Source organism: Salvelinus sp. IW2-2015, linkage group LG32 (assembly GCF_002910315.2).
Source record: "Salvelinus sp. IW2-2015 linkage group LG32, ASM291031v2, whole genome shotgun sequence".
Lineage (NCBI taxonomy): Eukaryota > Metazoa > Chordata > Actinopteri > Salmoniformes > Salmonidae > Salvelinus > Salvelinus sp. IW2-2015.
In genome coordinates, this window is record NC_036871.1 from 3,846,869 (window position 1) to 3,874,545 (window position 27,677).

General features: G+C 40.7%; 1 protein-coding gene across 1 annotated transcript in view; it reads right to left on the bottom strand.

Annotated features, from left to right (window-relative positions):
- The window catches only part of cdh7a (cadherin 7a), a 171,899-nt gene that overhangs the window by 46,160 nt on the left and 98,062 nt on the right, over window positions 1–27,677 (bottom strand). Inside the window, exon 9 of the mRNA XM_023978068.1 lies at window positions 22,989–23,110. Coding sequence (XP_023833836.1) covers window positions 22,989–23,110 — 122 coding nt within the window. The remainder of the gene's footprint in view (window positions 1–22,988; window positions 23,111–27,677) is intronic.

Genomic DNA, 27,677 nt, shown 5'->3' on the forward strand with positions numbered 1-27,677 from the left:
AACAAAAAAGCACAGACATTTCTTTCATATGCACAAACAACCTAACTAACCAAGAACCAACCAAACTAACCAAGAAACAACTTCATCAGATGACAGTCTTATAACATGTTACACAATAAATCTATGTTTTGTTCGAAAATTTGCATATTTGAGGTATAATCAGTTTTACATTGCAGCTACCATCAACAGCTACCGTCACAAATAGCACCGAAGCAGCCAGAGTAATTACAGACACCAACGTGAAATACCTAAATACTCATCATAAAACATTTCTGAAAATACATGTTGTATAGGAAATGATAGATACACTAGTTCTTAATGCAATCGCCGTGTTAGAATTCTAAAATTTACTTCATTTAGACATGCAGCTTACGTTATTGCGAGAGAGAGCGCCCAAAATCTGGGGCGCTAACTAAAAGTAAACATGTTCGACAGATATATGAAATAACATCATAAATGGTCCTACTTTTGATGTATCTTCCATCAGAATGTTGTACAAGTGGTCCTTTGTCCAGAACAATCGTTGTTTGGTTTTAGAATGGCATTTTTCCCTCTCGAATGAGCAAGCAAAACTAGCCAAGTGGCGCTAAGCTCTCCTTCGTCACCAAACGCAAAGAACGCAACACGCCTAAACTCCCGAAAAAAAATCAATAATCTAAAAACTATATTGAAAAACACTTTACGATGATATTTTCACATTTATTAAATAAAATCAAAGCCGGAGATATAAGACGTCTATAACGAATGCTTTCAGAAGCCAATACTGGTGACCTTTATGTGCTTCCTGAACAAAGGAATTCTGGGGTCATGTCATTCCAAGCTGTCTCTTTTGACCATGAAAAAGCTTGAGAGCCCATTTCACCTCTCACAGCCTATTGACATCTAGTGAAGGCGTATAAGCATGTTATACTAATAGAATTCAAGCAAACGATTAGGGAGGCCCTGGAACAGAAGCCTGGATTTCAGATTTTTCCTTTCTGACAGGAAGTTTGCTGCAAATGAGTTCTGTTTTACTCACAGATATAATTCAAACGGTTTTAGAAACTTGAGAGTGTTTATCCAATAGTAATAATATTGCATATTGTACGAGCAGAAGAGTACGAGGCGTTTAAATTGGGCACGATTTTTCCCCAAAGTGAAAATAGCGCACTCTATCCTCAACATGTTTAAGACACTTTATGTTGGTGTTTTCTTTCTTTTGGTAGCTACCTATAGGTCGCAGGTGATCAATGGTTTGTAGGATATAGCAATGTGGTACTCATGAACTCTTTTCACTGTGAGGGAAATTTTCCTTCCTTGAATCAGGAATTGAGATGTTTCATATTGGGTGTCTATTGGTTGTCACAAGCAATTCACTTAAAATATTTGGCAAGCCATCAGGGCTTGGAGCTTTTAACGTTCTCAGCTTGTCATACACGTCCCACACTATGACGTCTGGGAGTGCTGCGGGGCAGGCAGAGGACTCTGTTGTTTACAGTCTGAAATTAAAATTGATACATTTAGATTTTCTGACACTGATCTACACACAATACCCCATAATGTCATAGTTGAATTATGTTTTTAGAAATGTTTACAATTAATAAAAATGAAAAGATGAAAATCTGAAATGTCTTGAGTCAATAAGTATTCAAACCTTTTTGTTATAGCAACCCTAATAACTTCAGGAGTAAAAATATGCTTACATTTCACAGAATACATTATATGGACTCACTCTGTGTACAATAATAATGTTTAACGTCTGTAGAATCCGAATGGTTTGAGCTACACACTATTAAAAGCTATCTATGAAAAGCTGAGATTCTCACGAACACGCACATGTAACATTTGCTTTAGACGCTCACAAGCTACACAAGTCCTAGAAGGTAAGAGGTTCTTCTACATAGAAGATCTAAGGAAATCCAGGACATGGTGTCTATAATACTGTAATAAGCTGACATAGTTGCTGTGACAAACTTCAAACTCCACACTGTTGTCATAGACTATAGTTGGATATTAATTGGGCCAGTGAGCAAACTATTTCTGTACTTACAGTACTTTTTTTTGACATTGTCAACAACACTTGAGAATGCAACTGTTTATGTAAACGTATTTGTGTTCTACTTGTAGCCCTGGTTGACCTGAAAAGAAAATGGTAACAACACTTAATTGTGAGGCTAAAATATAGGGCTGGACATACAGTGCATTCGGAAAGTATTCAGACCCCTTGACTTTTTCCACATGTTCTTACGTTACAACCTTATTCTAAATTGATTAAATGCAACAACAAAAAATGCATCAATCTACGCACAATACCCCAAAATGACCAAAATAAAACTTGTAAAAAAAATATAATTGAAAAACCTTATTTCAAAGTATTCAGACCCTTTTTTATGAGACTCGAAATTGAGATTAGGTGCATCCTGTTTCCATTGATCATCCTTGAGATGTTTCTACAACTTGATTGGAGTCCATTGTGGTAAATTAAATTGATTGACATGATTTGGAAAGGCACACACCTGTCTATATAATTCCCACAGTTTGACAGTGTATGTTAGAGCAAAACCAAACCATACGGTTGAAGGAATTTTCCGTAGAGCTCCGAGACAGGGTTGTGTTGAGGCCATAGTGGTTGAAGGACACAGATCTGGTGAATCGTAGAGTACCAGGAGAGGAATTTATGCCAGCTGATTGAATGGTTACGCCAAAAAACACAGTGGCTCCATCCATTCTAAAATGGAAGAAGTTTGTGAACCACAAGACTCCTCCTAGAGCTGGCCAAGCTGAGCATTGTGTGAACAAGGGCCTTGGTAAGGGAGGTGGACTAAGAACCCGATGTTACTCTGACAGAGCTCCCAGAGTTCCTCGTGGAGATAAGAGAATCTTCCAGAAGGACAACCATCTCTGCAGCACTCTACCAAATTAGCCTTTATGGTTAGAGTGGCCAGACAGAAGCCACTCCTCAGTAAAAGGCACATGACAGCCCGCTTGGAGTTGCCAAAAGGCACCTAAAGGACTCGCAGACCATGAGAAGCAATATTCTCTGGTCTGAATGAAACCAAGATTTGAACTGATTTGCCTGAAATGCAAAGTTATCACATCTGGTGACTAGTCAGAGATTGAGGAAAGATTAACTGAGCCAAAGTAAAAACCTAGCTCCAGAGTGCTCAGAAACTAGGTTCACCTTCCACAGGACAACGACCCTAAGTACACAGCCAAGACACCACAGGAGTGGCTTCGGACATGTTCCTTAATATCCTTGAGTGCCCAGCCAGAGCCCGGCTTGAACCCAATCGAACGTCTTTTGGAGAGACCTGAAAATAGCTGTGCAGCGACACTCCCCCATCCAACCAGCTTGAGAGGATCTGCAGAGAAGAATGTGAGAAACTCCCCAAATACATTTGTGCCAAGGTGTGATTATTAATTGTCTTCGGATATCTTTACCTTTACCAAGAGATCTATAGAGGCTGTTAATTGCTATTACCAATATGTTTATACCATTCAACAAAGTACTGTGTAGATACAAAGGAGGTCTTAATACTTGTAATAAATGTTGAATAAATTCTTCTGTTGACTCACATTTATTTCTCGACAACAACACATTGTCCTATACAAGACAACTGTTGGATTTAGACCACTCTTCATGGGCCTCTCATCTTGTTAGATTGATGAATCGTCTCATTCTCTTATTTGGTGGTGAGCTAACATAAATATACGTGGTGTTTTCGCTGTAAAACATTTTAAAAATCGGACATGTTGACTGGATTCACAAGATGTTTATCTTTCATTTGCTGTATTGGACTTGTTAATGTGTGAAAGTTAAATATTTCWAAAAAATATTTTTTGAATTTCGCGCTCTGCCTTTTCAGTGGAATGTGGGAGGAGTGGCGCTAGAGGAACCCCTGTCCTAGACAGGTTTAAAGGTCCAATGTAGCTGTTTTTATCTCCATATTAAATCATTTGAAACACTTAAGTACCTTACTATGATTGTTTTCAATCTAAATGGTCAAACACATAAACAGCATCTCAGCAAAGAGCAATTTCTCAAGCAAGAATTTTGCTAGGACTCTGGGAGTGGTCTGTGTGGGGAGGAGAAAACTGAAAACTAGCTGTTATTGGCAGAGAGGTTTGGAACTTTCATTCTTAACTACACTGAACAAAAATATAAACACAACATGTAAACTGTTGGTCCCAAGTTTCATGAGCTGACATAAAATATCTCAGAAATGTTCCATATTTCTCTAAAATGTTGTGCATAACTTTGTTTGCATTTTTCCTTTGCCAAGATAATACATCCACCTGACAGGTGTGGCATATCAAAAAACTGGTTAAACAGCATGATCATTACACAGGTGCCACTTGTGCTGGGGGCAATAAAAGGCCATTCTAGAATGTGCAATTTTGTCACACAACACAATGCCACAGATGTCTCAAGTTTTGAGGGAGCGTGTAATTGGCATGCTGACTGGAGGAATGTCCACCAGAGCTGTTGCCGGAGAWTTTTATGTTCATTTCTTTACTATAAGCTGCCTCCAACGTTGTTTTCGAGAATTTGGCAGTACGTCCATCCGGCCTCACAACTGCAGACCATGTGTATGGCGTCGTGTAGGCGAGTGGTTTGCTGATGTCAACATTGTGAACAGAGTGCCCCATAGTGGTGATGGGGTTATGGTATGGGCAGGCATAAACTATGGACAACAAACACAATTGAATTTAATTCAATTGACTGATTTCCTCATATGAACTGTAACATTTACTTTTTATTAAGTGTGAGAGACTGAGTGAATGTTAAAATAATACATATTTTTGAAATTGTTGCATGTTGCGTTTATATTTCTTGTTCAGTATAATTTATGTCTTTTCAAACAGCTATTAAAATGAAAGTGCATTATGAAAGTTATGAAAGTGCATTATCATCATTTTCACAATTTTACGGTATTTTTCCAACCTCATATATATAAAACACAGTAATATCATGTTTTTTTACTGCACTGGACCATTAATATCTAAGGAAGTCTCAAGGTTTTGCTCGCCTGAGGTAGAGGATCTCATGATAAGCTGTAGACTACCCTATCTACCTAGAGAGTTTATCTGTATTTTTCATAACTGTCTACAAACCACCACAGACCAATTCTGGCACTAAGACGGCACTCAATGAGTTGTATATAAGCAAACAGGAAAACGCTGATCCAGAGGCGGCGCTCCTAGTGACCGGGGACTTTAATGCAGTGAAACTTAAATCAGTTTTACCTCGTTTCTACCAGCATGTTAAATGTGCAACCAGAGAAAAAATAACTTTAGACCATCTTTACTCCATACACAGAGATGCGTACAAAGCTCTCCCTCACCCTCCATTTGGCAAAGGTGACCATAATTATATCCTCCTGATTCCTGCTTACAAGCAACAATTAAAGCAGGAAGCACCAGTGACTAGGTCAATAAAAAAGTGGTTAGATGAAGCAGATGCTAAGCTACAGGACTGTTTTGCTAGCACAGACTGGAAAATGTTCCGGGATTCTTCCAATGGCATTGAGGAGTACACTATCAGTCACTTGATTCCTCAATAAGTGCATCGATGACATCGTCCCCTCAGTGACTGTACGTACATACCCCAACCAGAAGCCATGGGTTGCAGGCAACATCCGCACTGTGCTAAAGGGTAGAGCTGCCGCTTTCAAAGAGCGGGACTCTAACCCGGAAACGTATAAGAAATCCTGCTATGCTCTACGATGAACCATCAAACAGGCAAAGGGTCAATGCAGGACTAAGATCGAATCGTACTACACCGGCTCTGACGCTCGTCGGATGTGGCAGGGCTTGCAAACTATTACAGACTACAAAGGGAAGCACAGCCGAGAGCTGACCAGTGACACGAGCCTACCAGATGAGCTAAATTACTTCTTTATGCTCACTTCGAAGCAAATAACACTGAAACATGCATGAGAGCACCAGCTGTTCCAGACGACTGTGTGATCATGCACTGCGCAGTAAGACCTTTAAACAGGTCAACATTCACAAGGCCGGAGTGCCAGACGGATTACCAGGACATGTACTCCGAACATGGCCTGACAAACTGGCAATTGTCTTCACTGATATTTTCAACCTCTCCCTGTCTGAGTCTGTAATGCCAACATGTTTCAAGTAGACCACCATAGTCCCTGTGCCCAAGAACACTAAAGTAACCTGCCTAAATGACTACCGACCCGTAGCACTCACGTCCATGAAGTGCTTTGAAAGGCTGGTCATGGCTCACATCAACACCATTATACCAGAAACACTAGACCCACTCCAATTTGCATACCGCCCCAACAGATCTACAGATGATGCCATCTTTATTACACTCCACACTACCCTTTCATACCTGGACAAAAGGAACACCTATGTGAGAATGCTATTCATTGATTACAGCTCAGCGTTCAACACCATAGTGCCCTCAAAGTGCATCACTAAGCTAAGGACACTGGGACTAAACACCTCCTTCTGCAACTTGATCCTGGACTTACAGACGGGCCACCCCCTGGTGGTAAGGGTAGGTAACAACACATCCACCATGCTGATCCTCAACACAGGGGCCCCTCAAGGGTGTGTGCTCAGTCCCCTCCTGTACTCCCTGTTCACTCATGACAGCATGGGCAGGCACGACTCCAACACCATTGTTAAGTTTCCCGATGACACAACAGTGGTAGGCCTGATCACCAACAATGACGAGACAGCATATAGGGAGGAGGTCAGAGACCTGGCAGTGTGGTGCCAGGACAAAAACCTCTCCCTCAACTTGATCAAGACTAAAGATATAATTGTGGACTACAGGAAAAGGTGGACCGAGCACGCCCCCATTCTCATCGACGAGGTTGTAGTGGAGCTGTTGGAGATCATCAAGTGTCCACATCACCAACAAACGAACATGGTCCATGCACACCAAGATAGTCGTGAAGAGGGCACGACAAACTTATTCCCCCTCAGGAGACTGAAAAGATTTGGCAATGGTCCTCAGATCCTCATAAGGTGCTATAGCGGAACCATTGAGATCATCCTGACGGGTTGCATCACTGCCTGGTATGGCAACTGCTCGGCCTACGACCGCAAGGCACTACAGAGGGTAGTGCGTACGGCCCAGTACATCACCTGGGCCAAGCTTCATGCCATCCAGGACCTCTATACCAGCGGTGTCAGAGGAAGGCGCTAAAAATTGTCCAAGACTGCAGCCACCCTACCGTGCAGCCACCCTACCGCATGGCAAGCAGTACCGGAGCGACAAGTCTAGGTCCAAGAGGCTTCTAAACAGCTTCTTAACTTCTTGTCAATAGGGGGGCGCTATTTTCACTTTGGAAAAAATCGTGCCCAAATTAAACTGCCTCGTACTCTATTCTAGATCATACAATATGCATATTATTATTACTATTGGATAGAAAACTCTCAAGTTTCTAAAACTGTTTGAATTATATCTGTGAGTAAAACAGAACTCATTTTGCAGAATCTGAAAACGATGCTCTGTTCCAGGGCCTGCCTATTCAATTGCCTTATATTTATCGATATGCATGCACTTCATACGCCTTCCACTAGATGTCAACAGGCAGTGGAAGGTGGAATGGGGTGTCTAGCTTGATCTGAGGTCGAACAAGAGCTTTTGGAGTGGCAGATCAGGAATTTCCTTTCTCTACCTAGGCGCGCGAAGCACCTCCATATTGTCTTCTGATAAGCGTTCGGTATACACGGCTAATATCTCCGGCTCTGATTTTATTTGATACATGTGATAATAACATCGTAAAGTATGTTTTTTCAACCGAGTTTTATCAGATTATTCAACGTTTATTGGAACTTTTGGAGTTTTCCGTTCTTTGCGTCGAGAGAAACTGGGAACGTCATCAAGCTTGGCTAGCATTGTGGCGCGAATTCGACAGGAGAAAAGGACATTCTAAAACCAAACAATGATTTATTCTGGAAATAGGACTCCTTGTACAAGATTCTGATGGAAGCTCAGCAAAAGTAAGAACAATGTATGATGTTATTTCGTATTTCTGTGGAAAATGTTATTTCTATTCTCCGCCGTTTTGGCGGGCGCTGTCTCGCAATAACGCAAGCTGTTTGTTATGGTAAAGTTATTTTTAAAAATCTAACACGGCGGTTGCATTAAGAACCAGTGTATTTTTCATTTGCCATACAACAAGTATTTTTTTGTAAAGTTTATGATGAGTTCTTTGGTCAGATTAGGTGAGTGTCCAAAATAGCTCCTGACATTCTGGGGAAATGTTGCTACATTTTCACAATGTATAACCACGGTTTGCAGCTCTAAATATGAAAATTTTCGAACAAAACATAAGTGTATTGTATAACATGATGTTATAAGACTGTCATCTGATGAAGTTGTTCAAGGTTACTGATTAATTTTATATCTTTTGCTGGTTTTTGCGAATGCTATCTATGCGGTGAATAAATGCGGTTGTGTGTTTGGCTATTGTGGTAAGCTAATATAATGCTATATTGTGTTTTCGCTGTAAAACACTTAACAAATCGGAAATATTGGCTGGATTCACAAGATGTTTATCTTTCATTTGCTGTACACCATGTATTTTTCATAAATGTTTTATGATGAGTATTTAGGTATTTCACGTTGCTCTTTGTAATTATTCTGGCTGCTTTGGTGATATTTTTGATGGTAGCTGCAATGTAAAATTATGATTTATACCTCAAATATGCACATTTTCGAACAAAACATAAATTTATTGTATAACATGTTATAAGACTGTCATCYGATTAAGTTGTTTCTTGGTTAGTGACTAATTATATCTCTATTTGGTCGGGTTTGTGATAGCTACCTATGCGGTAGAAACATGGTGAAAATATGCGGAGTCTTTGGCTATTGTGGTTAGCTAATAGAAATACATAGTGTTTTCGCTGTAAAACATTTTAAAAATCGGAAATGATGGCTGGATTCACAAGATGTTTATCTTTCATTTGCTGTATTGGACTTGTGATTTCATGAAATTATATTATATGATATCCCTGTCACGTTAGGCTAGGCTATGCTAGTCAGCTTTTTTGATGAGGATGCTCCCGGATCCGGGATGGGTATTAAGTTTAACTGACTTGCCTAGTTAAATGAAGGTTAATAAATTTACCTCAATTACCTCGACTAACCGGTGCCCCCGCACATTGACTCTTTACTGGTACCCCCTGTATATAGACTCGCGATTGTTATTTTACCGCTGCTCTTTAATTATGTTTAACTTTTTTTCATATTTTCTTGAACCTACATTGTTGGTTAAGGGCTTGTAAGTAAGCATTTCACTGTAAGGTATTCGGCGCATGTGACAAATAACTTTTGATTTGATTCTACCTGTTGACCCAGCGAGCCATATAACAAGCCGAGGGCGCCAACCTGCGGTGCAATTCCCAGATTCCATCCACTACTTGCGTACGCAAGTGTGTCCCGCCTAGGGACAGGCCAATTGGTCCCAGCTAGGGACTATTTATTGGCCCGGCAGCTGGGCCTTATTAGCCTCTTAGAATCAGGTGCACTAGATTAGGGTTGGAGAGCTCTGAATAAAAGTGATACCAAAGAAATGTTAGTGGTCAAACATGCATTTAGTTTGTTTCAGGATATTTTGTATAATGTCCAGTGCACTTTATTTTACCTGTAGAAGACCACAACATAAAATGAATTATTTCAGTTTTTTACCTTAAAATTCCACTCAAGGCAAATGGCTGTAATGACGCCTCACTGTTATCTTACACCTTGTGCTCATCTGTCATGAGGGGGATTTGGAGACAAACCTTTCACAGTTAAACAATTCTTTACATGATAATGACAAAGCTGCTTTGGACTTGTTGAATGGATAGCATGTGCCTTCATCAGTGTGGAAATGTTTCTCAGTCCTTTCTACCCTGCTCATTGTAATGTGTTGCATAATAAATGTTTTGCTTGACATTCCTTTCTGCAGACTTTTGAATGGTAGCAATCAGTGGGAAAAGTACTCAATTGTCAATGTAAAAGTAGATGCCTTAATGGAAAATGACTCAAGTAAAAGTGAAAGTCACCCAGTAAAATACTACTTGAGTAAAAGTCTAAAGGTATTTGGTTTTAAATATACTTAAGTATCAAAAGTAAATGAAATTGCAAAAATGTACTTAAGTATCAAATGTCAAAATAAAAGTATAAACCATTGCAAATTCCTTATATTAAGCAAACCAGACGRCACAATTACATTTTTATTGACGGATATCCAGGGGCACACTCCAACACTCAGACATAATTTACAAACGAAGCATTTGTGTTTAGTGAGTCAGCCAGATCAGTGGCAGTAGGGATGATCAGGGATGTTCTCTTGATAAGTGTGTGAATTTGACCATTTTCCTGTCAAAATGTAACGAGTACTTTTGGGTATCAGGGAAAATCTAAGGAGTAAAAAGTACATTATTTTCTTTAGGAATGTAGTGAAGTAAAAGTAAAAGTTRGCAAAAATATAAATAGTAAAGTAAGGTACAGATACCCCTAAAAACTACTTAGGTGGTATTTTTACTTAAGTACTTTACACCACTGCTTTAAGCTTAACACTGACCTAGAGTAAATGCTGTATTCCAGAAGTGTTAAACAGTTTAACAGTGACCTAATGTAAAAATTTAATTCTGATGTCGAATTCTAATGTCTTAAATACAACACCAGGTCAGTGTTAAATGTACACTGTTATTGTGTTCACTGATGGCATGTATTTAACATTTCTGGATACAGCACTTACTCTAGGTCAGTGTTAAGGTAAAAGTGTTCACTGATTGCTACCATTCAAAAGTATGTAGACAGCAATTTCTATGCTTTATTACAGGCGATAGGTTCAGTATACATCACTGCTTTCTGTATCAGAAAGTAGGCTGGCACTCTCTGAAGTCTCATAGATCGATGCATTGCACTCTTTTTGTTTATAAAGCCCTCCTGCATAAATGTCCGCCGTAGCTTAACTTACAGAAGTACGAGATACCAGACCCGGTTTCAGGGATGGCTAACTCCGGAGATCCCTTCGATCTCTACTGAGTTAGGTAAATCTGCTTTTAGGTTTTTTGCACCTTACTTGTGGAATGAATTCCAAGGCCCTCTAAACTTGGATGAATTGGTGCCTCAAGGGTAAGATGACATACAGTTGGTAGCGTTAGAGCTCCCTTTGTCACAGACATCTGACAAGAGTCATAAGGGAGATAGAGAAAAACATATACAGTGATTTTCATATTACAGCAAAAAGAACAAAGAGTCACCTCAGCCCAACAGGCATTTCAAGATGTGTACAAGTAATTTGACTAGAAAGTCCCCCTTTGAAAAATCCTGCCGACGGGAATTCGGCTGGGCCAAAAAACACACAGAGAGTTTCTCCCACAGGGGAATTTCAGCTACACCTTTCAAAGACAGAGATGTAGCGCTTGTTGAGATGAGCTGTGCATCAGCAGCACCTCGACACTTAGGGAATAAGGTGTCCATATTTGGACAGGCCCAGTCTTAGCAGGAGTTGAGACAACTCCTGCTGAGACTGAGGCTGTCCTAATAGGGACACTGTGAGCAGTAGCAGTGCGTGGGTAAAATAAATGAGGAAGCCAAGCCAGTAAAAAAGCCATGTTACAAACTATGTTGTGAAATTTGAATTGTTTGCTCTATAACACATCCGTTCATACGCCACCATGATATACAATAAGGCTGTGACAACAAAAAGAAAACAGTCACAGTGTCGGAATAAACTCAACTACACATACGTTTGTTTCAGTAAAAAAACGGAGAGCAAAAAACATTCAGTGAAATCCACAAAGAAAGTATTGCATGTAACAAACAGTTATATGACCTGCAGCATGGTCAAGCAAGATAATATTTTTGACAGTTTACCAAACAACTGCTGATTTAGATCCACAGAGATACCGTAAGTCAGCAAAAAGACAACAGGAGCCCTGCCTCTGCTACTCCATCACCCTTTYAACTTGAACATTTAAACATCATCAAATCAATAAGGCTATATACTCTTAATTTAATACACTGAAAACAAACTTAAAGATACCAAAACAATTTATCAGTGTTGCTAAATATAATGTGGCTGTCCATGGTACTGATTTCTGTCTGTGTGTGTGCAAGGTGCGCAAGTGAAAACATTTTTTTTTGACTCACAGTACTTGTAGACTAGTTGAACGCCAATGCCATCCTCCTGTCTTTCATGTTGGCTAAACGATCTATGGCTCTGTCATACAGCATGATTTTAGTTTTGATGTCATAGGCTACCTAGCTAAAGTGCTTGCTTGCCTAACTTCCTCGCATGGGCAACAAYGAACCAGCTAAGTTAGCTAGCTAGTTAGTTAACGTGAGCCTACTAGGCTACATCTAGGCTGCATATTGAACTTCAATTGTCTCAGGCCAGTGGCACAATATATGAATTTATGGTTAGATCAGAATCGCCGCCATAATCCTTAGCCTGTAGAGAGAATTAAGTCAAAGCCTCAAGTCTAAATCCCCATCTCCATCCATGGCTTAGGAAAGAGTTGAGTTAGCAAGCTAGCCACTGCAGGACATCAACACAAACAGACAAGTTTTTCTGACAATGACGACGTTCACCTTAGGAAATGATTGGATTGGTGTGAAGCGAAATCCAAACCCCTTGGGATGAGTTTTGCTGCGACCAGGGCAACCCAGAGTTGAGCGTTTGGCTGATTGTCTAATTCTTTCATAATTGTTTTATCAAGGCAGGCCAAATGCTTGCTGGTATCAATCAATCAAATGCTACAGCGGCAAGATGTCATACTCTTTTGTTCCAGACAGCATCAGATACATGGGCTACAAATACTCAGACAGAGGGGCGCTGTTTCCCTCGATCGGATGATTTCTCCAGTGAGATTTAGCCACTTGCAAATTGGGAAAATTATGAAAACACAGAGACAAATATTTGGGGAAGCCTGGCTTCCCTTGGCAACCATGAATACACACCACTGACAGTAAGGGAACAACAAATACGATTTAGAGTGGGTACTTGAACAAGCTGGGCCTAATTTGTTTCAGTGCAAACAATGATGTTTCCACAGGGTATTATGTGGAAACACAATCTGCGCCTCTCTCTCCTTCTCTCTTCCCTCCATCTCGCCCTCTCTCTGCAGTTTGAATATAAGTCTCTAATGGAGGAAATAAATTGTCTTTAAGCACTCTTTGCAGCAGCTTCAAAGCAGCATAGTCAATCAGGGACACAGTCATGTTGTTTCTTTTTACAGGATTGGCATTGTCATCTGATTACAATCAGGTATAGGCAGTAAATACTGAACTCACAGGAGTCTAAGGTACTGTTGACGTTGGCCTTGTAAATATCATATACATTCGAATTGTGGATGAATATGATTGATGCAATGATCATAGTGTAAATGCTTGTGAGTGCATAYAGATATGATTTACCTCTAGTCTGTTTCTTATTTCTCTGGTTAACCTATCGGATTTGAGTGTGTCTGTTTCAGTAACCAATTTTGAACTTTCATTTTGCCAATGCAAAATATATTATTTTCTACTCCTACTCTCGACATAATGAGACCCATCTCGTCCAAAAAGTTGACTGAAGTTTGCTAAAAAGCACCTGGAAGATCATCAAGACTCTTGGAAGAATGTTCTATGGACAGATGATTCAAAAGTATACATTTTTGGATGACATCGGTCCCATTATGCCTGGCGATAACCAACCACTGCATTCCACAGTAAGAACCTTATACCAACAGTCAAGCATGGTGGTGGGAGTGTGATGTTTGGGGATGGTTTGCTGCGTCAGGACCTGGACAACTTGCCTTAATAGAAGGAACCATCAATTCTGTTCTGTATCAGAAAATTCTACAGGAGAATGTCAGGCTGTGAGCTGTCTGTGAGCTGAAGCTGAAGCGCAGCTGGGTCATGCAGGAAGAGAATGACCCAAAACACACAATCAAGTCTACATGATAAGGGCTAAAAAGCAACAAATTTGAAGTTTTTGAAAGTCCAGACGTAATCCCAATTGAGATGTTGTGGCAGGACTTGAAATKATCAGTTCATGCTTGAAAACCCACAAATGTCGCTGAGTTAATGCAGTTCTGCATGGAAGAGTGGGCCAAAATTCCTCCACAGCGACTTGAGAGTCTGATCAACAAATACAGGAAGCGTTTGGTTGGAGTCATTGGAGCTAAAGGTGGCACAACCAGTTATTGGGTGTAAGGGGGCAATGACTTTTTCACACAGGGGCATTGGGTGTTGCAAACTTTGTCTATGAAATAAATGTAGCTATATCATTGTTGTGTTATTTATTCACTCAGGTTCTCTTTATCTAATATTAGGTTTAGGTTGAAGATCTGATAACATTCAGTATAAAAAAAATGCAAATGTAGAGAAAATTAGAAAGGGGGCACATACTTTTTCACAGCACTGTATGTAGGCTAGTATTTTTTATTTCGTTTTTGTCAGTGTGTCTCCCAGTGCTGCAACCAGGGGCTCATTTTGATCGTTTTTATGAATCACATAATGGCTGCCATGGCTCTGTAAGGTAGCCTAAACAGAGAGCTCTGTATATTTTGTACATATTTTAGATGATTGAGTGTCGTTGATTGGATATATATGGTTATTTTTACCCATGGAGTTGAAGGACTGATGGCAAGTCCGCTTGTTTAGTTTGGCTGGCTAAGAAGCCTGCTGCATTTAAAATATGCATTTCACTCAGCACAGACTTCTTGATCAATGAGACCTGACTGAATTGTGGAAATGGCAAAGAGCTCGTGAGGAGGATGACTACTGCTCTGGACTGATGTGTGGTGAGCTTCTTTGCGCAATAGCAGCTGAAAAGGCATCACTCAAGTGGGTGCTACACGTTAGTTGTGGTGGAGAACTAAGTCCAGGCTACAGAGAGGTTGAGCTTAGAAAGACATCAGGGCCAGCAAGTCAACTCCATCATCATCTGGCATCACCATCCTCAAATCATCTAGCCTAATCCCAATAGGTTGCCAGAAAAAGGCCACTCTAAAATGTCCAGTTTTGTCACACAACAAAGATTTCTCAAGTTTTTAGGGAGCGTGCAATTGCCATGCTGACTGYAGGAATGTCCACCAGAGCTGATGCCAGAGAATTGACTGTTACTTTCTTTAGCATAAGCCGCCTCCAACGTTGTTTTAGAGAATTTGGCAGTACGTCCAACCCGCCTCACAACCAAAGACCACATGTAACCACGCCAGCCCAGGACCTCCACATCCGGCATCTTTACCTGCGGGATCGTCTGAGACCAGCCACCCGGACAGCTGATGAAACTGTGGGTTTGTACAAACTGTCAGAAACCATCTCTGCGAAGCTCATCTACATGCTAGTCATCCTCATCAGGGTCTTGACCTGACTGCAGTTTGGTGTCATAACAGTGGGCAAATTCTCACCTTCGATGGCCACTGGCATGCTGGAGAAGTATCTTCTTCACGGATGAATCCCAGTTACAACTGTCCCAGGCAGATAGCAGATGGCGTTGTGTGAGTGAGCGGTTTGCTGGTGTCAACGTTGTGAGCAAASAGCCCCATGGTGGCGGTGGGGTTATGGTATGAGCAGGCATAAGCTACGGACAATGAACACAATTGCATTTTATCCATGGCAATTTGAATGCACAGAGATACCGTGACGAGATCCTGAGGCCCATTGTCGTGCCATTCATCCGCCGCCATCACCTCATGTTTCAGCATGATAATGCACGGCCCCATGTCGCAAGGATCTGCACACAATTCCTGGAAGCTGAAAATGTCCATGGCCTGCATACTTACCAGACATGTCACCAATGAGCACGTTTGGGATGCTCTGGATCGTTGTGTACGACAGCGTGTTCCAGTTCCCGCTAATATCCAACAACTTTGCACAACCATTGAAGAGGAATGGGACAACATTCCACAAGCCAGAATCAACAGCCCGATCAACTTTATGCAAATGAGATGTGTCGCGCTGCATGAGGCAGATGGTGGTCATACCAGGTACTGACTGGTTTTCTGATCCACACCCCTACCTTTTATTTAAGGTATCTGTGACCAACAGATGCATATCTGTATTCCCAGTCATGTGAAATCCATAGATTAGGGTGTAATGAATGTATTTCAATTGACTGATTTCCTTATATGGACTGTAACTCAGTAAAATTGTTGACATTTTTACATGTTGCATTTATATTTCCGTTCAGTGTAGTTGTTGTCATGCTATGTCAACTCAAAGTTTAGTATGTCAACTCCACGTTTGTCAGGAAAGCTCCATGTTTGGCATTACAATGACCATAGTAATTGGTTATACAGCACAAACAGATCTGAGACCAGGGTAGTATTCAGGTACTCTACAAAAAAACTAAAAACATGTCTTACTTTTAAATGCATATAGTGCATTCGGAAAGTATTCAGACCCCTTGACTTTTTCAATTTTTTTACAATACAGCCTTATTCTAAAATGTATTAAATTATWAATTTTTCTCATCAATCTAAACACAATATCACATAATGACATAGCAAAAACAGTTTAGACATTTTTGCTAATGTATTGCAAATAAAAAACAGCAATACCTTATTTACATAAGAATTCAGACGCTTTGCTATGAGACTCGAAATTGAGGTCAGGTGCATCCTGTTTCCATTGATCATCCTTGAGATGTTTCTAAAACTTGATTAGAGCCCACCTGTGGTAAATTCATTTGATTGGACATGATTTGGAAAGGCACACACCTGTCTATATAAGGTCTCACAGTTGACAGTGCATGTCAGAGCAAAAACCAAGCCATGAGGTCGAAGGAATTGTCCGTAGAGCTCCGAGACAGGATTTTGTTAAGACCTGAAAATAGCTGTGCAGCGACGCTCCCTATCCAACCTGACAGACGTTGAGAGGATCTGCAGAGAAGAATGGGAGAAACTCCCCAAATACAGGTGTGCCAAGCTTGTAGCGTCATTCCCAAAAATACTTGAGTCTGTAATCGCTGCCAGAGGTGCTTCAACAAAATACTGAGTAAAGGGTCTGAAAACTTAGCTAATTATAATATTTCAAAATGTTCTAAAAACCTGTTTTTGCTTTGTCACTATGGTGTATTATGTGTAGATTGATGACGGGAATGAAAAATATATTTTTAGAATAAGACTAACAAAATGTGGTAAAAGTCTTAATCCGAATGCACTGTACATTTGATCCAGGTGTGAATACAACTATTTAATATATATAGTTATTATATAGGATATTGACAACCACTACCAATAGTTATCATATAGGATATATTATCTCCTCAAAAAATGTAAGCCTAACTTTTAAACAACTCACAAGTATTCATTCAAGCCATGTGTGAATAACACTTACTATATACTCATTACATATGAGATTGAATCCCACTAACTACATTATATAACAGGGTATTCAAATCCCACCCTACGAGATCCGGGCTACTGCTGGTTTTCTGTTCTAACTGATAATTAATTGAACACACCTGGTGTCCCAGGTCTAAATCAGTCCCTGATTAGAGGGGATTGACAAAAAAATCTGTGGAACTGGCTTCGATGTCCAGATTTGAATTGGAGGAGTATATAATTAAGTAATAAGGCCCAAGGTGGTGTGGTATATGGCCAATATACCACGGCTAAGAGCTGTTCTTAAGCACGACGCATCGCGGAGTGCCTGGACACAGCCCTTAGCCCTGGTATATTGGCCATATACCACAAAACCCCGAGGTGCCTTATTRCTATTATAAACTGGTTACCAACGTAATTAGGGCAGTAAAAATAAATATTTTGTCATACCCGTGATATATGGTCTGATATACCACGGCTGTCAGCCAATCAGCATTTAGGGATTGAACCACCCAGTTTATAATATACTGTATAGTTATCATATAGGAGATATCATCTCCTCGGCCTTGCCTTATGTGTCTCTACGGGCAATGGCATATGTTAGCTCAATTAAGCCTATTGTTCAAATTAATGAAACATGCATACATTGGACATAGGTCTGTATACTAGTAATTATATAACTTATACCACTGACTATTTAATATATACTGTGCATTCAGAAAGTATTCACACCTCTTGACTTTTTTCACATTTTGATGTGTTACTGCCTGAATTTAAAATTTACATTGAGATTTTGTGTCACTGGCCTACACACAATATCCCACGTCAAAGTGGAATTATGTTTTTAGAAATGTTTACAAATTAATTAAAAATGAAAAGCTGAAATATCTGGAGTCAATAAATATTCAACCCCTTTGTTATGGCAAGCCTAAATAAATTCAGGGGTAAATATGTGCATAACAAGTCACATAACAAGTTGATCTTTGTGCAATAATAGTGTTTAACATGGTTTTTGAATGACTACCTCATCTCTGTACCCCACATATACAAGTATATGTAAAGTCCCTCATTCAAGCAGTGAATTTCAAACACAGATTCAACCACAAAGACCAGGGAGGTTTTCCAATGCATCGCAAAGAAGGGCACCTATCGGTAGATGGGTAAACAAATAAAAAAGCAGACATTGAATATCCCTTTGAGCATGGGAAAGTTATTATTTACACTTTATGGTGTATCAATACACCCAGTCACAACAAAGATACAGGTRTCCTTCCTAACTCAGTAGCCGGAGAGAAAGAAAACCGCTCAGAGATTTTACCATGAGGCCAATGGGGACTTTAAAACAGTTACAGATGGCTGTGAGAGCAAAAAACTGAGGATAGATCAACAACATTGTAGTTACCCCATAATACTAACCTAAATGACAGAGTGAAAAGACTGTACAGAATAAAAATATTCCACAACATGCATCCTGTTTGCAAGAAGGCACTAAAGTTAAACTGAAAAAAATACAAAGCAAATACAATTTTTTAAATTTATTTCACCTTTATTTAACCAGGTAGGCTAGTTGAGAACAAGTTCTCATTTGCAACTGCGACCTGGCCAAGATAAAGCATAGCAGTGTGAACAGACAACAACACAGAGTTACACATGGAGTAAACAATAAACAAGTCAATAACATGGTAGAAAAAAGAGAATCTATATACAATGTGTGCAAAAGGCATGAGGAGGTAGGCAATAAATCGAATAATTACAATTTAGCAGATTAACACTGGAGTGATAAATCATCAGATGATCATGTGCAAGTAGAGATACTGGTGTGCAAAAGAGCAGAAAAGTAAATAAATAAAAGCAGTATGGGGGGGTGAGGTAGGTAAATTGGGTGGGCTATATACCGATGGACTATGTACAGCTGCAGCGATCGGTTAGCTGCTCGGATAGCAGATGTTTAAAGTTGTTGAGGGAGATAAAAGTCTCCAACTTCAGAGATTTTTGCAATTCGTTCCAGTCGCAGGCAGCAGAGAACTGGAAGGAAAGGCGGCCAAATGAGATGTTGGCTTTGGGGATGATCAGTGAGATACACCTGCTGGAGCGCGTGCTACGGGTGGGTGTAGCCATCGTGACCAGTGAACTGAGATAAGGCGGCACTTTACCTAGTATAGCCTTGTAGATGACCTGGAGCCAGTGGGTCTGACGACGAACATGTAGCGAGGGCCAGCCGACTAGGGCATACAGGTCGCAGTGGTGGGTCGTATAAGGTGCTTTAGTAACAAAACGGATGGCACTGTGATAAACTGCATCCAGTTTGCTGAGTAAAGCAAAGCATTATGTTCGGGGGAAATCCAACACAAAACATCACTGAGAATCACTCTTCAAAATATCAAACATGGTGTTGGCTGCAGTGAATGTTCTTGAGTGGCCTAGTTAGTTTTGACTTAAATCGTCTTGAAAATCTAGCAATGATCAACAATGACCTTGACAGAGCTTGAAGAATTGTTTTAATAACAATGTGTCAATATTGTACAATCCAGGTGGGTAAAGCTCTTAGAGACTTATGAACTTGAGGCAGAAGTTCAACCAGTGGTAGAGGTGGAGAGGTTTGAGGCCTGTACCAGACGTGGCCAGAACGGTGGTGAGCGCTTAGTGGTCCGTCCGAAGTGTGAATGCATGTCAGTACAGATACATGTGCCACCGTTCACATGCCCAGACGCATGCTAGAGCCTCCCGCTCATCCACAGAATATCTCTGCTCTGTGGGCTAAGGGCTCGGGAGGCGAAGGCGATCGGCCTCTCCTGTCCATTTTTCAGCCGGGACAGCACTGCTCCTACGGCAACGGCATAGGCATCGCACGTGACAAGGGTGGTGCTTGGGAGGTCGAAGTGGGCCAAGGCCGGTGATGAGATGAGCTGTGATTTAAGGAGATGCACAGCATCGGAGCACCACTTTATTCAGCAGGTGGCGCAACAGAGCGGTTGTGGACGAGTTCTGTGGTAGGAAACGGAGGTTGTACGATATCATACCCAGGAAGGATGCAACCTGGGCAGCAGAGGTTGGCTCTGGAATATGGTGGATCACTTCAGTGTAAGGGGGGGAGTGGGGAAATCCCCTTGGCTAGGAGGCAAAATCCCACAAAGTCAATGGCAGGGGTGAAGAAGAAACACTTTTCTCCATTGAGAGTGAGGTGGTGTTTTGGCAGTGAAGTGAACACGCTGTGTAGGCGCTTATCATTGACCCTGGTAGTGGGCCCATGAACAACAATGTCATCGAGATAGATGGGATCCCCGTGAAGACAGACATCATAATATTTTGGAAGCAGCTGGGGAGAGCTTAATCCGAATGCCATGCGCTTGTAGTGGAAGACAGCTAAGTGTGTGATGTATGCTGTGAGGTTGCGGCTTCTGTGGTGTAGCGGCACCTGTAGGTATCCCTGATGGAAGTCCAGCTTGGTGAACACAGTGGAGTCGTAGAACAGGGCAGTGAGCTCTTCAGCAGTGGGCAGGGGTTATTTATCTGGGATGATGGTYTTATTTGCTGCTCTATGGTCCACACAGGTACGCAGGCCCCCTGATTTATTTTTTACCACCACCAGGTTGGAGATCCAGGGGGATGCATCGATAGGCTTGATGATATCTTCCTCTAGCTGGTGCTGGAGCTCGGCAACGAAATCTGCTCGCAGGGCCAGTGGAACGCGGAGTAGAGGGGRGGTCACGGTGGGATCAATCAGGGGCTGGTGTGCAAAGGAGAAGAGGCATCCCAGCGCAGGGTGCAGGGTGCTGTTGCTGCCACAGGGTGGCGACAGTGAAGATCTCTGAACCACTGGTGTCCAAAAGGGAGAAGGGTAGGCTGTTGAACAGGTCGAGGCCCTATTGGCGAGACACATTAAAACTAAACAGCTGGCGAAGCTTTCTCCCCGTATTTAAGAGGTAGCTGGATGGATCCCACAATGTCAATTTTGGAGTTGGCATAACCACATAGGCCAGTTGAGGGGAAGCCCAATGGTTGGTGGGAGAAACTGTCTATATGTCTCTAAGTTAATCAGAGACACATTAGCTCCTGTGTTGAGGAGGAGTTGCAGGCTGTCCTCATCAATCATCAGAGTGCATGTTTTAAATGCCACTCATCCAGAGCTGACATTGTGAATGATTGTGGTTGGTTATTGGGGAACATACCATTGTTGTCTGTCAGCTTGGGCAGACCTGCAGACTTTAACGGCGATCAACCGTGTTGTTGTCACAGAAGAAGTTGACCGAGTTTTGAAATCAGTGGAATGGCTGGCTTGCTTTCTAATGTTACGTGTATTATCTGTGTCGTAAATATTATTTGTATCTCAGAAACCATTTGCATTGCTAGTAATAGCCTAATGTTAGCTAGCTAGCTAATATTGAACCTAGTTGGTTAGCTTTAGCTACCTGCAGAATCATGCATGGTAGTAACCTTATGAGTTGGGATTATGGTTAATTGTTTAACTAACTAGCTACATACGTAAACATAAGACTCCACTATGCATTTAACCATTTCACTGTACCGTTTACACCTTCTGTATCCTGTGCATGTGACAAATAAACTTAGCTTTTATTTGATATAGTGTGTGTTTACCAGAGATGGTAATATGAAGAACAACATGAACTGCACCAAAGACAAATTAGGATATAAAGTTAGGCCAACAAGACAGTGTCCAAGTTCAAAAATTATCAGAATGCCTTGCTTTTATTACGTCACACTCACAACTGTAAGTTATTTTATGTAATTAGCTTGACATTAACTTGTAAGGAATGATCCTGTTGTGAGTTTATTTTCCTGTAATAATGAATAAAAATTWGCTAAAGTTAAGACGTTGTCAGCTATCATCTCCCATTGTAATTGTTTTCGGACAGATGTGTGTGAAGGTATATTATTATAATGGCTKCTTGAAGAGACCGTTTAACTGTCTTTCAATTGGTGTAATACAATACATTTTTGAGTATGGGGAATGCCAATGTGGTGTGAAAAATTCACTGCYATTATTTTCGTATGGAATGCGGGAATGTGGAGCTTATTTGCAATAGCATGAACGTCTTAATGATGCCATTTCGTCACACACACAGGTGTAATGTCAAACACATGCATACGCAGGCAGCAGGCAACACACACACACACACACATCTCAGCTGTGCTCTCACACCACGGAGGATGCATAAGTAAACATGTGGTGTCAGCGTGGCCAGTTGGCTGTCGTGGTGAGCTGACACCGAGCACTTGATACCACACCACGCTTTCGCACAAATCAATTTCATGCCACAATCCCCCCAACAATCCCCCTGTTTTTCATCGCTCTTTAAAAACTTTTTCCACATGGCAGCACAATGCTTTGATCCCCTGATTAGGCACCTGCTATGGAGATCCATGTGACGCATCTAACTCCTTTCACCTGACCACTCCTGCAATTATACAGTTGACTATGAGAGAATTATTGCGCAGATAATAGTTTTCTGTCTCCAAAATGTGCCTAATTATTCATATGCCCAATTATTCATGTTTTGTTTTAATTGCGACAATGACAGCCAAAATGATTTTTTTACCCAATATAACAGCACTACCAGAATCCTGTCACATCCTCTTTGAACTGCCTCAGAACATTAAATTGTGTCAGTCCAGTATAAAATGTATTTGTCACTGTGGTTTTCCATTACGAATAGTAGCTTTTGGAGGCATAGGATATTTAGATGTTGACATACCTGTCCAGGTCTGGCACTCTCACAAAGGTAGGTCTCGTACTCGATGGCGAAGACGGGTGCGTTGTCATTGATGTCCGTCACTGTGATCAGAATTATGCCCTTTCCCACTTGTAATGGGTGCACTGAAAAAATAAACAAGAGAGAAACATGAGGTCAAGGATCGAGGTGAGGTCAAGGGTCAACCAAATGCACTGGTCTTTGAAGCATGTATCTGGTAGCTGATGGTGTAAATGCAGGGAAGCTAAATGTTTGAAGCAATACCCAGTTGCATGTCCTGCCCTAAAACAACATCAGTTTCCATTGTTGGGTTTGACATTTTGAACATTGAGATGTTAAATAAATGATAGAGAAGAAGCATAGAATCAAAGGAGGAAGTTAAGGGTTCTCTGTAGAAAGCCAGAAGGCTTTGGAATATGTTTGATGGAGAGGAGAGCGACGTGTTGATACAGGAAAGACAGATGGACATCTGTGTATTAGATGAAAGAGGGGTTGAGGTCAGGAGGTGAGTACAGAGTCTCCTAAGAGAGTAATAAATGTTTGGTATCCTGTTACCCTCTTTATTAGCTTCCTGTAGAGCCATAAATTGTAAGGATTGGAGAGGAGGAGGAGTGTCTTAAGTGGGATATAAATATCTGGATGGGACAAATGTTGTGTTGTCTGATTACAGCTGTACAGAACCTTTGGGAAGAATTAAACTTGGTTAAGCTTCTCTAGTGTCCTTGGGTTATTTACTCTGAAATATAAGAACCTAACACGATTGACTGACACATTCACCACACACCTGTATCTGTAAGTGTCTTAAGTTAACTTTATAGAGCTACAGGATCAATTTCAGACAATTTCAGAGACTAAAAAGTTAGCATTTGGCAACAGTGTCCAGGTAAACAAAACCAAAGCATGGGTTGCTGTATTACCTTGTAAATAGACTGGGTAAGAGCACCAATAAGTACTTTTCTAATTTGGGTGAACTATCCCTTTAAGAAAACATTCATTTTAAAGCCATCAGAAAACAGTCTGTGTAGGAAGTCTGGAAGTTTCCTCATAAAGAGTCAGAGCTCGACGACAACTCAGTGGTTTTCATGGCCAGACAACGTACTGTATGTTTGCTTTTTAACAAGCTCATTTTGTCTTGTTCACGTCATCTTCATCTGAATCTTTACCTTAATATAAATTATGAATCAGGGATAACAGACAGGTCAAGGTTACTCGGCACGCTAAATTCTCCACTGTAGAATCGTTTGAAGGTATAAATACAGATATTTTAAATCAGACTATTTTTTATCTCATTTGCAACTTCCTACAAACTTTGTGTATAGTATAATGACCTATGGCCCTATGGACACATTCTGTATGAGATGCATGATAATGTAGCACATATAACATCTTTATAATCAAGAGGTATATTTAATTAATTGGTATTACTAGACATTTTGTTTTACTAGTGTTGGATTCCATCTTGAAATATACTTATTCATGTTACCATACTAGAACTTATTGATGATTTGCATGTATAAGGAATGTATATGTTGGGTCAATGGAAGGGTAGATAAGGACTTGCCATATGGAAAGTTACTGAGTGAGACAATGGGGGTGCATAAAATCCATGTTTCTAAGGAAGGACACAAAGGGCAATAGTTAGTCTCTGATAAGGCAGGCCAGCTGCGGAGCTAGGGAGGAGTGAGGATTTTGGCTCGAGTCAGCAGATGAAGTGAAAAAAAACCTCTGGGAGGGGGGCCAGAGGGGCCAAACACAACAATCCCCCGACAACAGTCCTATCTCATACAAAAAAATCTTCCACGCCCACGAAAAGGGGATGCAACTCAATATTAGGAAGGTGTACAGTACAAGTAAAAGGTTTRGACACACCTACTCGTTCCAGGGTTTTTCTTTATTGAAACTATTTAACATTGTAGAAYAATAGTGAAGTCATCGAAACTATGAAATAACACATATGGAATTACGTAGTAACCAAAAAAGTGTTAAACAAATCAAAATATATTTTAGGAGTCTAGTTGGCTTAGCAATGGAAAAAGCCCGGAACCTTCCCGCTAGCCATGATTGTAGGTGGGCTGGACATGCCGAGAGATGAGTTCGGATTGGTCTGCCATGTAGCACGCTTCTGTCAGCTGGTCAGTATGTGTAGGTAATCCTTTCCAACGTGCATTTTTTTGAAAGATATCACGTAGTAGAACTGCAAAAGCGTTGTTCTCCACTTTTTGGAAGGCCAAATTTTGAAATCAGTGGAATTAGAGTATGATAGCTAAGGAGATTCTGCCGTTTGATTGCAATTATGCAAAGGGAGTCGAAAAGAGAACACAGAAGGCTATGGTATAAAACATCTGTCTCCGGATTACATCTTCAAACTATGGGCAACCATCGCATCCATGACAGAGAGGGAGAAGAATCCATCCATGTATACGGGTAAGATAGACTAGCTAGCTACATTTTCAGATATTACACATTTCTAATTTTGTCAAAGTTGTTTTCATTTCAAGTTAAAGCGTACTGTTAGCCAGCTAGCTAACTTTAGCTGGCTGGCTCACTAGCTAACCTTACATGTATGATCTGTGTAGTAATATTATTTGGATCACAGAGCCAGTTGCATTGCTAGTTATAGCTTAATGTTAACTAGCTAGCTAACATTGAACCTGGTGGTTAGCTACCTGTAGATTCATGCAGGGTAGTAACGTTATGAGTTCGGATAATTGTTCATTGTTTAGCTAGCTAGCTATATGTCTAAACAAAAGACTCGCTATCTATGCAAGTAACCATTTCAATGAACTCTCTTAACTATAACATTGGGGTCCCACAAGGGTCAATATTAGGCCCACTTCTGTTAACCTTCTATATAAATGATCTCCCACTTGCTTGCCAACAAGTTAACATGCAGATGATACAGTTCTTTATGTACACTCAAAAAATAGACAATTGGTTGTTAACAAGTTAACTGAAGCTATTGTACATGTTTCTAAATGGATGACAAATGATTTTAAATATCGACAAGACTGTATGTACTTCTCTAAGAAATCCATTGATTCTTCCCAACGAGCTGTTCTTATTAATGGGTAGAATCTGAAATGTGTGTCTAACTTCAGGTATCTTGGTGTCATTTTGGACTCCAAACATCTGAAGAAGGTGATTATAGATTTATAAGATATTTCCTTCCTCTGGAGGCCGCCAAACTATATATGCATGCAATGATCTACTCACATTTGAGATATTGACTCACATGCTGGTCACAAGCAGGAGCTACTATTCTGAAACCAATTGAATCACTCTACAAACAAACACTTAAGATTTTATATAACAAACCAAATAGTTACCGCCATTGTCATATCATTTACAAACATATTTTTTTTAGTCTGGATAGCTTTAAGCAGTATGTAGATGCAAGCCTTGTCTTAAGATCCTGAATGGTCTTGTCCCTCCATCTCTATGCCGGCATATTATGCTCAAGGAAAGCACCTCCAGGATAACAAGGGCAGTAACTAGAGGGGATTGCGTTGTCCCTTTTCGACACAGTAAAATCGGCCAATCGGCCTTCTCTGACACAAGTAATTTTTCCAACAATTGTTTACAGACAGATTATTTCACTTATAATTCACTGTATCACAATTCCAGTGGGTCAGAAGATAACATACACTAAGTTGACTGTGCCTTTAAACAGCTTGGAAAATTCCAGAAAATGATGTCTTGGCTTTAAAAGCTTCTGATAGGCTAATTGACATCATTTGAGTCATTTGGAGGTGTACCTGTGGATGTTTTTCAAGGCCTACCTTCAAACTCTGTGCCTCTATGCTTGACATCATGGGAAAATCAAAAGAAATCAGCCAAGACCTCAGAAAACCTGTAGACCTCCACAAGTCTGGTTCATCCTTGGGAGCAATTTCCAAATGCCTGAAGSTACCATGTTCATCTGTACAAACAATAGTATGCAAGTATAAACACCATGAGACCACGCAGCCAACATACCGCTCAGGAAGGAGGATCTGTCTCCTAGAGATGAACGTACTTTGGTGCGAAAAGTGCAAATCAATCCCAGAACAACAGCAAAGGACCTTGTGAAGATGCTGGAGGAAACAGGTACAAAAGTATATATATCCACAGTAAAACGAGTACTATATCGACATAACCTGAAAGGCCGCTCAGCAAGGAAGAAGCCACTGCTCTAAAACCGCCATAAAAAGCCAGACTACGTTTTGCAAATGACACAAGATTGTACTTTTTGGAGAAATGTCCTCTRGTCTGATGAAACAAAAATAGAACTGTTTGGCCATAATGACCATCGATATGTCTGGAGGGAAAAGGGGGAGGCTTGCAAGCTGAAAAACACCATCCCAACCGTGAAGAACGGGGGTGGCAGCATCATGTTGTGGGGGTGCTTTGCTGCAGGAGGGGCTGGTGCACTTCACAAAAAAGATGGCATCATGAGGAGGAAAATTATGTGGATATATTGAAGCAACATCTCAAGACATCAGTCAGGAAGTTAAAGCTTGGTCSCAAATGGGTCTTCCAAATGGACAATGACCCCCAAGCATACTTCCAAAGTTGTGGCAAAATGGCTTAAGGACAACAAAGTCAAGGTATTGGAGTGGCCGTCACAAAGCCCTGACCTCAATCATATAGAAAATTTGTGGGCAGAACTGAAAAAGCGTGTGCGAGCAAGGAGGCCTACAAACCTGACTCAGT